At 42.7% G+C, this 15,829-nt stretch overlaps 1 protein-coding gene across 3 annotated transcripts in view; it reads left to right on the top strand.

Annotated features, from left to right (window-relative positions):
- Positions 1 to 15,829, top strand: part of Ascc1 (activating signal cointegrator 1 complex subunit 1) — a 128,857-nt gene that overhangs the window by 367 nt on the left and 112,661 nt on the right. For 2 of the 3 annotated variants that reach the window (XR_010044004.1, XM_063238644.1), the window contains exons 2-5: positions 2,357 to 2,479; positions 5,663 to 5,762; positions 10,796 to 10,893; positions 15,209 to 15,387. Coding sequence is in view for 2 of the 3 variants with exons in the window: in XM_063238644.1 (XP_063094714.1) it covers positions 2,368 to 2,479; positions 5,663 to 5,762; positions 10,796 to 10,893; positions 15,209 to 15,387 (489 nt within the window). In the remaining variant the exon portion in view is untranslated. Of the gene's footprint in view, positions 1 to 20; positions 228 to 2,356; positions 2,480 to 5,662; positions 5,763 to 10,795; positions 10,894 to 15,208; positions 15,388 to 15,829 lie in introns of those variants that run through there. The other variant, XM_063238645.1, reaches the window with a different exon arrangement.

Genomic DNA, 15,829 nt, shown 5'->3' with positions numbered 1-15,829 from the left:
TTCCGGAGTGCACTTCCGGGTTTGTTTTTTGCGCGTCTTGCTTTGGTTTACGTGGAGCAGCAGAGTCTTGTCCTCCCTTTTGCCGTAGTGGCGTTCTTGTTTCTGTTTACGGTTTAAGCGTCCTTTACGATATGCAGAAAAATACTTCTATCCTCAAATCTCCTTGAAGAAGGATTAGATTGACAATTTTTTTCTGAGCAGTCTCGGTCTATCCCTGAGCAAGAAAGGTAGATGACTTAACACAATCTTTCCCTCTAGAACTTCTGGTCTGAAAACTCAGCCTTAACATTCAAGGGTAGCTTTGTGGGGAACTTTCTTGGGAGGGACGGGGGAAAGTTTGGGGAATAGAGTAGCGGGTAATGTTATTAGACTCGCTAATTAAGTCCTCTCTTCAAGTAGGTTTACTTTGTTATTTCTCAAAACAAGAAACCTGGTTCTGTAAGCAGAAAAACTATCAATTATAGAGCCTTGCTGAGAATTGAACTGAGCCTTAGTGTATTTAGTAGGGGTTGATCTGTTTTCTTTGGAACCCTTAAGTATTTGGGGGTTCAAGACTATCCAAGACCTCGAGATGTGAGAAATACGACTGTTTAAATGAAAAGTAAAAAAGTGTATTACAGTAAAAGACCGGTCTCATTAATTCCTCTAAACATGCTTAATCTGAAGCAGTTCTGGAAGTCCTCTTTGGTGTCTTTTCGCAGCTATCTTGATGTCCCAAAAAGAGTGAAACAATTTTCGCCAAATTCTGTGAAATAAAAACATTGCTAGCATCCCAGCACTTGGAAGCCCAAGGCAGGAGAGGGTCACTGCTTTTGAGGTCTGCCTGGGTTACATAGCTCAAAGCCACCTTGAACCGCATAGACTTTCAAAAACAGAACAAAACAAAACGCCCCCAAACCCCAGAAAATCCCTGAAAACAAAAACAAGGGGTTGGGGGTATAGCTCAGTTGCACAGGGCCTTCCTGGTAAGAACAAGGTCCTGAATTTGACTCCAAGTAACAAAAACAAGAGAGGACTTAAAGAACTGCTTCAAAAAGTGGCAAGAGCTGAGTGTGGTGGCACACACCTGTAATTCCAGCACTTGGGAGACTGAGGCAGGAGGATTGCAGGAGGATCATTGCAAGTTCAAGACTAGCCTGGGTTACAAAGTGAGCTCAAGACCAATTGAATTGCATAGAGAGACCCTGTCTCAAAAAGAGAAAAAAAAATGATAAGAACTGAAGGCTGGCTGGCTGACACATACTTGTAATCCTAGAAGAGTACTTGGGAGGTAGAGACAGGAAGATTGCTGCAAGTGTGAGGCCATTCTGGGCTACACAGTCAAGATTAGCCTGGACTGGTAAGACCATGTCTCAAAAACACAAAACCCACTACAGTATAGGGTACATGTTTGAAGCGAGGTTGAGGTTTTTTGAGGGAGATTAATGGCATTGTGTCTTTTACTGTAGGAAGTTTTTTTTCTTTTTTTCTGAGGCAGAGTCTTGCTATGTATTTCAGGCAGGTTGGGTGGGCTTCAGTTCACTGTGTAGCCCAGATTGGCTATTCAAAGGGATCATTCTGCCTTAGTATGGCTTCCTGTGATAGATTTTTAAATATTAATGGTACTTTGGATCACACCTTGTTTGTGTGGTGGGAGCAATGTAAGAATTTAACCATAACTAGTCTGTAAATTATTTCCTAAGATATTATCATTACAGTATCATTTTGTGGTGCTAGGGGGTAGACACCAGGTCTTTTCCCAGGCTTTACCACTTAGCTACCGCCTTCACTTCTCCTAAATTACTGATGGACTAAACTGAGTGACCTGTAGAAATTGGACTACTACTCTCCACAGTTTGTTGGCCTGAAAACCACGTTAGTTAAAAGTTGTATTTTGACAAGTGACTGGATCTGGTTGTTAGGTATATATTTCTTGTGCCTGTAAAAGTACTTAGGTTTCTCTTTCCTACCTCACAGATAAGTGTATGGTGTATCCTTTGTTGTAATGACCATGCCACAAGCGCTTAGGCGAATGTTGAAGGTTGCAGTTTATACCTTTTAACATTAAAGTAACAAAGACACCTCCCTTTTCTTTCACTCTCGGGGGTGGGTTGTATATAGAGGTCTTTTCATCGCTTTCTCTGGGGTGAGAGTCTGAATTTTTCTGCCTTCACAGCCAGGATGCAGTAGTGTGGTGGGAAATATGGCAGTTGACTTCCCAAGCAAATCTGCTGGAAAAGTCCTTTTGCTTAGGGAATACTGTAAACTGATGCCTGGTTCTGTCTTTTCAGGCCCACAAAAGATCCCATGTATAGAATTTTTATTTCTGATTAAATATGGGTAAGAGACTAATATTTTTTTTTTGGGACTTCACTAGGAGAAAGTGAAATGGAAGTTCTGCGGCCACAGATTATAACAATTGATGGCAGAAATTATAGGAAGAACCCTATCCAAGAAAAAACCTACCAACATGAAGAAGATGAAGAGGATTTCTATCAAGGTAATCCTGGAGTCTTTGGTCAGATTAGAAATAAAACATCCAGGGGCTGGGGATTTAGTTCAGCGGCATAACCGCCTGTCTTATAAGCAGGCAGTCGTGAGTTCGATCTCTGGTACCGATAAAAAGGAAAAAGACCAAAAAAAAAAAAAAAAACCCAGAAATAAAACATCCTCTGTATTGTAGGGACAATTGTTTCCTTTCACTGTATTACTTTTTTCTTTTTTTCATTGTATGGATATTTCTCATGATGTATATTTTCAAGGGTAATAACGACTTAGTCTGACACATTCTTGGTTGCAGTGTGTAAATCAGGTTTTATCTTTGTATAGAGATTTAAATGGCTGGGTGAGGTGGTACATGCCTATAATCTCAGCAACTGGCGAGACTGAGGCAGGAGGATCACTGTTGGTTTGAGCCCAGCCTGGGCTACATAGTGAGTTCAAGGCCTGCCTGAAATTCATAGGGAGATCCTGTCTCAGAAAACTAAAAAAAGCAAAAAACAAACAAAGAAACAATAAAATAAAACAAGTCCTCTCTTGAAATGTGACAAAGGGTTTCTTTTTTGTTGTTTTTGTTTGCTGTGTTGGAAATTAAACCCACGGCCTTTCCGTGAACTGCATCCTCAGCCCTTTTTCAGTTTGAATTTTGAGATGGTTTCCTTAAATTGCTAATTTGTCCAGGCTCAGACTTGTGATCTTCCTGCCTCAGCCTTCAGAGTGCTGGGATTATAGGCATGTGCCACCATGCCTGACCACAAGAGGTAATTTTAACTAGCTCTTAGTAATTTTTTTGAAGGTAGTAAAATACAACAGAACAAGACAGAACAAAGCCAATCGAGACAATGCAGTGAAATTGGTACAGAACTTCACAGCAGGGTAACAGGATAACAGTAATAGGTACTATAGTGTATCTCACTATCTTTACAATAGTGGTCTTTTTAATCAGGTATAGAAAAATCAAACCAAATACAGAACATCATAAAACCTATTAAAACAGAGTATTGAATAGAGCAATACAGTTAATCAAACCAAAGCAAAACAGTGATAACAATATCTGCCTTCAAAGAGATGGTAGAAGGAAATCTCAAGAGATGCTCAGGCTTCTGTCTTCCATTTGCTAACGGCGGGTGTGGGAGGGATGTTAGGTTCTCAGTCCAAGTGCCTGGAGGCTCATGGCTGCTTACCAGGGAGGCGAGCGGATTCCTCAAGTAGCTATTAGTATTAACCACTACTATTCTGTGACAAAATGAACTACCTTCATCTGTGAAGTAATATATATTAATTATCAAATTGAGGCCAGCCTGGGCTACATGGCGAGTTCAAAGTCAAATAAAAGGACATGTATAAAAAAATTAAAATCATCGTCTAATAATGTTAGCTGTTGTTACTCTATTATTTTTTTCAGTCATAGATTGAGAGTTCCAAAAACTACAACCAACTTTATTATGATATATGATAATTCTAAGAAATAAACAACAAAAAAAGAAAGAAACCAAATAGTTGAGATGGGTTATAAGTATTTTCAGGGTGATTACTTTGGGTGTGGGTTGGTGTGTGAGCAGGGCCTGGCAGGCTGTGACTTTCCTTTGTGGTTTTAAGCCTTTCCAAAGTTCCCTAAGCCTTGGGAGTCAGTTTGCCCTCTGACCTTCCCCTTCTTTCTCGTCGGCCTTGAACCTTGAGTTTCATTCCCCGCCTCTTTTCTCTGTCTCTGTTCCATGGAGTAGATTCTTCCAGTATCACTCCTATCGCATTTGCTGAAGAAATTTTGTGTCCTAGTATTAAAAGCTACTGAATTGTCTTTCTTTATTACTGATTTCTTTCTTTGTTAAGACAGGGTCTTGCTATGTAGCTCAAACTGGCCTTGAACTCATGATAATCCTCCTTCCTCAGCCTGCTGAGTGCTAGGATTACAGACCTGTGCCAACATACACCTGGCTTTTTTTCTTTGTGTCTTTTTTTTTTTTTTTTTTTGTATTTTTACCGGTACCAGGCATCGAACTCATGACCACAGGCTTGTAAGGCAAGCACTTATGCCACTGAGCTAAATCCCCAGCCCTTTTTCTTTGTTTTTGAGACAGGATTTCCCTGTGTGTTTCTGGCTGGTTTTGAATTCACTCTGTCGTCCAGGCTGGCCTCAAACCTGTAGCAATCCTCCTGAGCTCTGGAATTATAGGCATGTGCCACTATGCCCAGCTGAATTGTATACTTTATTATCTTTTTAAAATTAAGCTTATTGGTACCATTTAGAAATATATATTGATTGCATTCATCATAGGAAATTTATACCTGTACCTTATATCTTTGTACTTCTTTTTTTCCCATTCCCCTCCCCTCAACCTCTCTTCTCCTTATTTACAAAGCCTTGTTTCCATTTATACTTCTTTCCTTTCTTTTTCTTCCCTTCCTTCTTTTTCCCCTTTCCTTCCCTAGTTCCCTTTTCCTTTTGAATATGAATTGTATACTTCAAAAGAGCAAATTTTATGTTTGGTGACTTATAACTCAAAAAAGTAAATAGTAAAAATCCCAGCACCCTGGGAAGCTGAGGCCAGATTGCAGCCTGAATAATTTAGTGATTTAGTGGGGTCTTGTCTCAAAATAAAAAAAAGCTGGGTGTGATGGAACATGCCTATAATCCCAGCACTCAGGTTGTGGCAGGAGTATCTCTGACAATTTGAGACCAGCCTGGACTACAAAGTGAGTTCAAGGCCAGCCTGAACTACACAGTGAAACTCTGTCTCAAAAAGACAAAAATAAAATAAAAAAAGTAAAGAAAGGACTGGGAATGTAGTTCAGTATGACAGCTCTGGGTCCAACCCTCAGTACTGCAAAAAATAAATAAGTAGAAAAAGTTTTTATTGTGGCTTAGCTTTCTAAGAGAAAACAGTTAAATACTAGAATGTGTATCCTGCTTTCCCAAGGTTTCAAGTCTGAAAAATTTGGAATAGTCATTATTTGGGGGGATGTTTTATGCTTTTACTTTTCTGGTGGTGCTGGGGAGTGATCCCCAGGCCCAGGGTGGGTCAGGAGCACTGGAGTAGCGGGCAGTGGCTGTGGTGGGGATGTTGTCCTTTTCGGGGCTGCTGGGACTTTGAAGCCCAGCAAGCTGACGCAGGGAGAAGGCTGCATCCCGAGGCAGGGGCCCATTGCTGAGGTGCTGCGATTTGTTTCTGCTGTTTCTGCGCAGACTCCATGGAGGGCGCTGATGAGCCCTGTGATGCCTACGAGGTGGAGCAGACCCCGCAGGGCTTCCGGTCCACAGTGAGTGCCCCCAGCCTGCTCTACAAGTGAGTGTGCCCGCAGGCCAGCCAGGGCACGCGGCTGGCCCGGCAGACTGTGCTCCGCTTCCCCTATAACATGTTTTATGTCCCAAAATGTCAAAGCACAGTTCCAGGTTCCTGTCGTCACTCCACAAGTGCTGCCGAGGTCTCGGTGCAGCCTCTCCAACGTCCTTTGCATCTGTCATTTAAAATGTACTACACCCTTCGCCTTTCCTTCGAGGACTTCAAGTGGCCACTTACTGTCCATGTTTCTTTTGCTTTTCCAGTCACTTTATCAGTTGCAGGGTGCAGTAGCCTTTTTTTTGTGTGTGTGTAACGGGATCGAACTCACCACTGCGCACTTGCAAGGCAGGCACTTATGCCTGCTGAGCTAAATCCCTAACCCTATAGTGGCCTTTTAAAAAAGAAATCCGGGGGCTGGGGATTTAGCTCAGGGGCATAAGCACCTGCCTTGCAAGCAGGCGGTCGTGAGTTTGAGTTTGATCCCTGGTACCAATAAAAGTGAAAAAGACCAAAAAAAAAAAAAAAAAAGGTGGAAAAAAAAGAAAAAGGAAATCCGACTGTTTTGCCACGCTTGTGCCCTGTGTGGGAGGGCTCAGGGGAAGAGGAATCGCCGTCCAGCAGGGCTATGGCCACTGGCTGGGGCGTGACTTTGCTGGCCCTGCGCTTTTCAGTTTTACACCACACCCCTCTATCCCTGGCCTGGCCCTCGAGGTTCCTTAGTTCCCCAAATCCGCTGCGCTCCTTCCCACCCTAAAGCTTGCCTATGCTGTTCCTGCTGCCACAGTGTAGTGTTTTCTCTTTCTCAGCTGCTTCCTCCCTCCCAGGAGCCCCTGCTTTGACCCCAGGCATCCCTGCCAAGCCAGGCCCTTGCTCTTTGTTTCCATAGCAGCTGTCCTGGTCACCGTCTCCTTGCTGAGAGACAATACCCATCACACACACTGAGAGGAGGAAAGGTGTGTTTTGTGGGGGGAAGGGGCCAAGTGCAGGAGAAGCTGCCAAGTCCAGACTGGCAGGAAGTAGGGGAGGGGGGTCAGGGAAGAGAGCCCCCTTCTGGCCACCCATAGTGACCAGCCTCCACATTCCCCTCAACCTCGAGGCTGTTGGCCACCTTCCAGAACACCCACCTCTGAGTGTGTGCGGCTCTGGGTGACGTCTGGATAGATGCCATAGCAGCGCCTCTGCTTTGCCTTTGTGGCATGTATCATAGTCCTTGCGTATTTTTATCTGTGTGGCGTTTGTTGTCTTCTCCACTAGGTGGGAAGATATTTGAAAGTGGGAGCATGTCTGTTCCACTTCTTCTAATCACTTTTCTCCCCTGTGGTGCTGGGGTGGAATCTTACGTGCTAGGCAAGCACTCTACCACTGAGCTGTGTCCCCAGCCCTATCAATCCCTCATGCTTATCAACGACTAGTATGCTTTCCCAGACTCATCTTTATATGTTGCTTGTGTGCCTGCCTGCCCACATTCTGTCCCCTGCCGATTGCTCATAGACTAGTCAGTTTGTGTGGCTGCTATGGTTTATATCTAGATGACCCCCCAAAGCCTCAGGAATCACACGTGGGGTTTGAGGAAGTGATTGGCTTTGGGAATAAATGTGATGTTGGGAAATGGGGCCTGATCAGAATAAGTGGCTCATTGAGGGCGTGGCCTGAGAGTGTCTCTCCTTCCCTGGCTCCCCTCACTCTCTGCTTCCCGAGTGCCATGAGATGGGCAGCTTCTCTCCACCAGGCCCTAGCACCATTTGCCAACCATGCAATGGCCAGTACTTCTAAAATGTGAGCCAAAATAGATCTCTCTTCCTTTAAGTTGTATTGGGTATTGTGTCTTAGCAACAAAGAGAATGACTAAGACAGTGGGTAACTAGCCTCTCTGGGGCTTGTAGTTCTAAAAATAAACTGGTCCTGGAAGTCCACAAATTAATTATATGATTGTGTCTCTGTGTTACAAAGGATGAATTACTTATTCTGGGAGGGAAATCGATGAATATGAAATCATACACGTTTAAGTTCCACCAGGCAAATAGTTTCATTTTCTTTCTTTTTTTTTTTTTTCTTTTTAAACATTTTTTTTTTGTCTTTTTCGTTTTTATCGGTACCAGGGATCGAACTCACGACTGCCTGCTTGTAGGCAGGCGCTTATGCCACTGAGCTAAATCCCCAGCCCCAAATAGTTTCATTTTCATTAACCCTGAGAACTTTCTGAAATACCTTTAGGGGTGAAATTTGTCCTGGAATGGGAGCAAATGGGAGATGAGAGCCAGTCTGATGGCACACTTTCCTTTCAGGCTCTGGTGACATTTTCCCATAAGGAGCATAGTTTTAGAAAGTCATGGCCCAGTTTCTTTAAAAAAGATCAGTGTAACATGTGTTAATTTATATATTGGCTACTGTTAAGTGTGTAAAAATTCCTTAGATGTCTGATTCTAACTTGCTGATACTTCTAATTCTATATGTGCTAAATATTCATTATGTACCAGACAACTTGCATGTTAGATTAGATATTGGCTCTGCTGAATTCTAATTAGTAGACAATATTTACTAGCATGATTTCTTCTGAATATATATATATATTTTTTGAGAGAATGACTCACTATGTAGCTCAGGCAGGATTTAAACTCACTGTTGTATCCCAGACTGGCCTTGAATTTGGAGGGATCTTCCTGCCTCAGCCTCCAGAGTGGTGGAATTACAGGCATGCACTACCATACCTGGCTAATGCCCACTGGCAAAGTACACATTTTGAATCTGGTGCCTTAGACCCTTCAGCCATCCTGGTATTCCACCTGGGAGCTTTAAAAAAAAAAATCCCAATGTCTGTGTGCACTCCAGACTAATGAAATCAGGAAGTCTGAAGGCAGAACCTGGGCATTGTAAATTTTTGCAGTCTTCTGAGTTGCTACATTGTGTGGCTGATGTAGGGAAGCACTGGATGGGTGGGAATTTCCATACATGTTTAGCCAAGGAATTTCCCTTTCACTGTTTGCCTGTCTCAGTGCAGCTAGAATTTTAGACTTCACATGAACAGCTTTTGAGGCTGGCTGTACTTTTACCCTGGGCTCACCAAGGACAGCATGGAATAGCTGATGCTTCGGCCAGTCCCTGGGAAGCTCTTTCATATATGATCATATTTAATCCTTGCCATAGCTTTGTGATCCATAGATTTTATTTTCCCCTCCTCTACCCTTCTCCTCTTCATCATCATTATCATTTTGGTGGCAGGGAGTGAACCCAGGCCTTGTGCATGTTAAGCACAAGTGAGGAAATAGGCCTGCAGTGGCTAGATGACTTGCCAGAGGTTTGTTTAAGTCTAAAACCTCTTGGGCCTCATTGCTGAAGCTGAGACCATGAATAACACTTTGAGCTATTGTCTGTGATGGGCTTGTCCACCAGCTATGTACCAGTAAGCAGGAGCCTGATTCAAAGCACTCTTAATTGCCAAGGCCTGGGAGACAAAGGCCTGATGGATTTGGTGTTGTATACTGTCTAGCTCAACACAGAGGAAAACCATGTGGAATTGCAGAGTTGTAATCCTCTCCTAAACATAGTTTTTTTTTTTTTTTTTTTTTTTTGTACCAGGGATCGAACTCACAACCTCACGCTTGCCAGGCAGGCACTTACGCCACTGAGCTAAATCCCCGGCTCCTAAATATAGTTTTTAGAAGTTTTTTTTGGAGGGTGCCGGGAATCAAACTCATTACCTCACACTTGCCAGCAGGCAGTTTTGTTGTTTTTGAGAATTAGATGTCTGATTCTAACTTGCTGATATTTGCAATTCTATATGTGCTAAATTACTGCTTTGTAGTTCAGGCTGGCCTTGAACTTACTGTGTGGCCCAGGCACACCTCAAACTCGAGGTGATCTTCTGCCCCAGCCTCCCGAGTGCTAGGATCACGGGTTTGTGCCACCATTTCCAGCCCTGTTTTGTTTTTTGTTGTGCATGGGATGGAATCCAAGGCCTCACTGCCAGCCTAAAACATAACTTTTTAAAAACGTGGCTCATTCCAGTAGATTTTAATGGAAGTAGTTAGGCTTGGTTATTCTGTATGAAAGCTAGTGAATAAGGATTTTGTAGCTAAGTGCATGCTTGGCATGTATAAGACCCCAGGTTCAACCTCCAGCGCCCCCACCCGATAGAAGAATAGTTTTAGACATAATCACCCATGGTAATCGGTATATAATTGAAATCGTAGTTGAAATAATGTTGATGACAGGAATTTCTTAACTTTATATTCTTCTGATGGTCTCTTAGTGCTTCTTAGACTTACTCACTTTGACATATGTAATTCCTGTGGGTTCCAGAAGATGACTGCAGTGTCACAATTATGTATACTAGGGGGCCCAGACAGCTAAGCTGCATGAGTTAATAAATGAAGTGGGGTAGATGTAAGATAGCAGGAAGGATTGTGGTGAGCTCCTGTCGCATCCTTGAGTACATTTGGGTTGGCTCCAGCCAGTCATTACTATGAATCAGATCTTCTGGTTTTTCTCTGGAACCTGAAAATGTGTATATTTAGGTGAAATCTGCTCCGAACAGTGTGTGTGTAGAATTCACCTTGAGGATTTACTCTCTGCTTTTGAATTTGTCCTGAACGATGAGCTCTGCTCTCTGTTAGCTGCTTACCCTAAATCAATCAAGGATAATTCTCTTAGGATGAACTCATAATATAGTTAAGTTGTTCTTGAAATGTACCAGGTTCTCCTGCCTCAGACTATAGCCTGCAGTTGCTGAAAGTGCTCTGTGAGAGTGTGCCAGATGTCCTCACTGCCCTATAGACCCAGATTTTGAATTCGAGTTTGAGAAACACACAGAGCGTGGTCCTGGTCAGTCTATGTGGGTGTCATTTTGCCAGTGAGTATAATGCAGTGTGTTCTATAAAGCTAGATAGGTATAATTGTCTCTACCAATAATGAACTTCTGAAGCACTTTTGTGGAATGAAGTATCTCTGACTACAAAGGATTTAAATATGATGGAATTCCTTGTTTTGGAATAATTTGATTTAACTTCCCACTAACTAACTATTCTTCATATTTATAGGCATATAGTTGGAAAGAGAGGGGATACCAGAAAGAAAATAGAGATGGAGACCAAAACTTCTATTACCATTCCTAAACCTGGACAAGATGGAGAAATTGGTGAGAATCAGTCTATATATGTTATGTTTACATGTGAATGGAGCGGGATAACTCAGTTGTCATTTAATGACTTTATTTTCTGAAACTCAGTAGCTATTGGCTTTTTTTTTAGTACTAGGATTGAACCCAGGACTTTTCCACTGAGATACATCCCCAGCCCTTTTTATTTATTTATCTATTTTTCTAATTATTTTTATTGGTACCAGGGAACGAACTCATGACTACCTGCTTAAAATGCAGGCGCTTATACTGCTGAGCTAAATCCCCAGCCTCGCCCTTTTTATTTTTTGAGACAAGGTCTTGTTAAGTCTCTAAGTTGCCAGTCTGGACTTGCACTTCGAATCTTACTGCTTCAGCCTCCCAGAATGCTGGAACTACAGATGTGTACAACACTGTGGCACAGATGTTAAGCTCCTAGGTGAACACAGATGTACACACCTGCCCCTGACTTTGTATCTGGGCCTTGATTTTGACTGGGCTGAGTACTTGACTTGACCACGTATTGATGGAATGAAATTCCAGATTTTCTTGTGCATTAGATTTCTTTATGCCTTGGTAACTTCAAATGCTGTTTATGTAAAAAACTCAATTAGAGCAGGAAATGTGAAGCAGTGTTCAGTCCTTTGATATGCGTTCACTAAGATTTTACTGCTGTGTTAGACCAGCAAGAAAATGTTGATTAATATGAGATTACATAAGATAAAATGATACGATTAAATAATGATAAGAACAATAACATAATCTGATTCAAATAACTGCTCAGTTGAGGAAGGACAGTTTGGTGGTACAAATCAAGACACAGAATGTCTGGAACCAGGTTTTACTGTGACTCAAAGACACAGGCTTAAGTTTTGCAATAACGAGGGATGCTGTGGGGACAAAATTCCTAAAACATTCTAAAATGATAGGACTTCAAAGCGGCAGCTTCCTATAATTTATTTTTTTCCTTCTCCTTCTCTGCCCCCTCCTCCTCGCTTCCTCCTCTTTTTTTTTTTTTTTTTTTTTTGAGATGGGGTCTTGTGGCATTGCCCAGGCTGGTGTCAAACTCCTGGGCTCGAGGGTTCCTTCTGCCTCAACTTTCTTCCTAGCTGGGTAGGTGCTGGGCATGTATGACTGTGCCCATCCACCGGTGGTCCATCAACACACCTATGTTTTGGCAAAAAAAATTACATGTGCTTTTTTTTTAATGGATGAGAAGTTTAACTTGGCTCTGGTACAAGTACTCTTTATTTCATGCTTATATGAATAACCACCATTATAAGTAAGTAACCCTTGACATGAGAACAGAGCTGTCCAAAAGAACTTTCTGTGATGCCCAGAACGTCCCATAGCTCTCATGGAAGCCGTGTGTAACTATGACTCTAGGATATGGCCAGTGTTACAGAGAAGCTGAAGTTTTAGTTTTGTTTGATTTTACTTCATTTATTTATTTATATACTTTGGAGGGAATACTAGGGATCGAACTTACAACCTTGTGCTTGCCAGGCAGGTGCTTACGCCACTGAAGTAAATCCCCAGCCCCAATTTTACTTCATTTCGGCCCCACATTGGACAGCTCAGTGCTAGAGCTTCCCTGGCCTTTGGCAAGTTCATTAAACTCTTCTATATAAGAACTTTTAGCATTATTTTGTTCTGTTTTATTTCTGCTGGGGATCAAACTCAGGGCCTCGTGTATACCAGGCTAATGCTCTACCACTGAGCTGTATCCCCAGCCCTTAGCATCATTTTAGAAGTAAAATAATATTTGGTTCATTAGAGTTTTAAATCCAAATCTTGAGATTTTTCTTAAGCTTTAAGATTTAAGTTAAAAGTCATATATGGCGGCACATGCCCTTAGTCCCAGCACTCTGGGAAGTTTGTTAGGAAAAAGGAAAACAGAGGTCTGAGCTCCACAGGACAGGTTTATTTCAGATCAAACCTGAGAGGGACTGTTCCAGCCCTGGAGACCAGACCGGGTGCTCTCTGCAGGCTCTGAGATCTTTTACAGGGTCAGGGGGATGGGGTGGGATGCGGGCATGCTGTGAAAGGAAGAGGTCACAGTGGGCTCTGAAGGGGCGGAGTCAGTGAGAAGCAGTGTGGCTCCCTGCCTGGGAAGAGGCCCGCCAAAGCTTAGGGTGTTGCTGCTGCTTGTCAGGCACAGGGCTCAATAATGATGCGAGTTATGGGTTGTGGCTGTGCTCACTGGGCCTTATCAACCCTTAATTAGACATTTTCAGCAGGTGCAAGAATAGCAGGGGAAGAGGTTTAAAGCAGTCTCTGCTCAGAGCAGGATGCCAGTGACTGTGTTCCTTCAAGGCTGAGGCAGAAAGATTGCAAGTTTGAGCCCAGGTGGGCAGTGGAGCAAACTTAAGGGAGACCCTATCTCAAGAACAAACAAACAAAAAAGAAAAAAGACAACTAGGGATATAGATACAACTCATTGTGAAAGCCCTGAGCTCAATCCTGAATACTGGGGAGGAGGGAACCAGGGAGGAGCAAGAATTTAGCAGAACTAAGCCAGACATGTGGTGCACACTTGTAATCCCAGCACTGGGGAGACGAGGCAGGAGGATTACTGTGAGTTTGAGACCAGCCTGGGTATGTAGTGAGTTCAAATCCAGCCCGTACCTCAAAGTGAGACTCTTATCTCAAAAAAAAAAAAAAAAAAAAAAAAAAAGCACGAATTTGGCAGAACTAATTTACTTGAAAAGCAAGAAGATAAGGCTTCTAGGGAATAAAATATCTGGAAATATATTGTTTGATTATATGTGATGTGAAATCAAGACTACAGTTGTGTCAGCGTGGGTTTTGTTGTTGTTTAGTTTTTTCATTTTGCCCTATGTCAGAGAAACTGGAGGAGGAGGTCACCTAGTGGATTGGAATTGTCCTCTGAAGAACCACCCACTCTTGTCTGTTTTGAAGGCTCAGTCAATGGGAGGTCAGAAGGAATTTTTAAAAGGACTGTATCATTGCAGTTAGGAATTTTTGAAAAATTGAACCTGGGGCTGGGCTGCAGCTCCAGGGTAGGATACTTGCCCAGTTTGTAGAACCCTGGGGTCCCACTCCAGCACTACAAGAGAGAAAAAGTAAAATGCCTTTCATTATTTTCTTTCTGCAGGTTTTCTGTCGTAGTCCTTAGATACATGCCACATAAATTCTGTCCTGTCAGGTATTTGTAACTGTGGGTTTTGTTTTTGTTTTGTTTTTTTCTAAGACAGGGTCTTAATATGGAATTTAGGCTGCCCTCAAACTCACTGTATAGCCTAAACCAGCCTCTGACTCACAGTGATTTTCTTGCCTCAGCCTCCTGAGTGTTGGGATTACAGTTGTGTGCCACCAGGCCCAGCAGCAGCTGTGGAATTTTTTGTTTTTCTTTTTGGTACCAGGAATCGAACTTATGACCTTGTGCTTGCCAGGCAGGCACTGTGCCACTGAGCTATATCCCTAGTGTCATCAGATCTTTTTTAAAATTTAATTTTTTATTTTAAAGAAGATAAAACCAAGGAAAATAAAACAATAAAACCAAGCAAAATAAACCAGTATAAGTGATACAGGACTTCAAAACCTTACAAAACTAACCATAGTTACCATAATGCCTTTTGTTGCATTCAAAATAGTTGTAGATACCTTTGAGCATAGTAAAAATTGAATAGAACAGAATAGAATCGAAACAATAAAGCCAAAACAGTGCATGCAATAAAGGACTTCAAAACAAGCCTAGAGTAAACCCAAAATGCCTGCCATAAAATGTCTTGCTATTTTTCAAATAGATGCTCCTGCCATCAGATTTAACACAAACAAAACAAAAGAGAATAAAACCGAACCTAACAAAACAATGAAAATGATACAGTTTCCAGGCAGGGATTGCTTCCTGGTGAGGCCTGGTTCTCTCCCTCCGCAGTCTGGGATGGCACTGACTCACACAGAGAGGCCGGGTCTGGGGGTCCCCCTCCGGCAGTGGACTGCACATCCATCTGAGCCTCTTATTGGAACCACCTGTTTCTCCCACGGCCTGGGTGCTTTTTGCTCCACAGTTTAATTATTCTCCTAGAGCCTGGGTGCTCTTTGCCTTGAACTTTAACTCTGTGCCTTTGCCCCATATTTTCACCATTCACTCTCCATAGAGCCTATGCACTTTTGGCCCACAGTTCAGTCATTCTTGCCTCTAACTCATGGTGATCCTCCTATCTCAGCTCTCAAGGGCCCATGGCAGATTACTTACTTTGGATCCTTGGAGCGGAACTGCTGGATCACATGACAATTCTGTGTTGAAAATTGTAGGGCTCTGGCAAACATTTCCATAGCAACATGTTAAGCCTCTTTTCTTTGTTTGCAGTCATCACTGGCCAGCATCGAAATGGTGTAATTTCAGCCCGAACTCGGATTGATGTACTCTTGGACACTTTTAGAAGAAAGCAACCCTTCACTCACTTCCTTGCATTTTTCCTCAATGAGGTCGAGGTTCAGGAAGGCTTTCTGAAGTTCCAGGAGGAAGTACTTGCAAAGTGCTCTGCGGTAAGCTGCCAACAAAGCAGAAAGTTTAAAGAGTCAAATATTGAAAAGCACAGAAGTGTCTGCCATTCAGCCAGGAGGAAGATACAAGCCCTTTTCCCATCGTGGCTTTAGGTGGCTGCGTATAGTTCTGAACTGAAGAAAAGCACCCCTGCATTTCCGTGTGTTAGACAGACAGACCGACAGACAGCGTACACATTATCCTTAAAGTGGAGAGATGCAGGGGTTTGCTGTCATACTCACGATCTTCCATTCCTCTTGGTGGCCGTGTTAGTGGGATGCCACCCCCTGTGGATATTCTGTCATGGTGTGCATGCGTTAGGACTGGGATTAAGAGATGAACTCAGCAGGTCACCCACTTTGTGGGTCCTCTAAGAGAGACAGAAGCTTTTCTTCCTTTCAATAAATTCCTACTCTTAAAAAAAAAGGGGGGGGGCTGGGGATT

Source organism: Cavia porcellus, unplaced genomic scaffold (genome assembly GCF_034190915.1).
Source record: "Cavia porcellus strain 051 isolate PalLab524CR breed Dunkin Hartley unplaced genomic scaffold, mCavPor4.1 scaffold_28, whole genome shotgun sequence".
Classification (NCBI taxonomy): Eukaryota; Metazoa; Chordata; class Mammalia; order Rodentia; family Caviidae; genus Cavia; species Cavia porcellus.
This window is presented reverse-complemented; position numbering and strand designations above follow the sequence as displayed.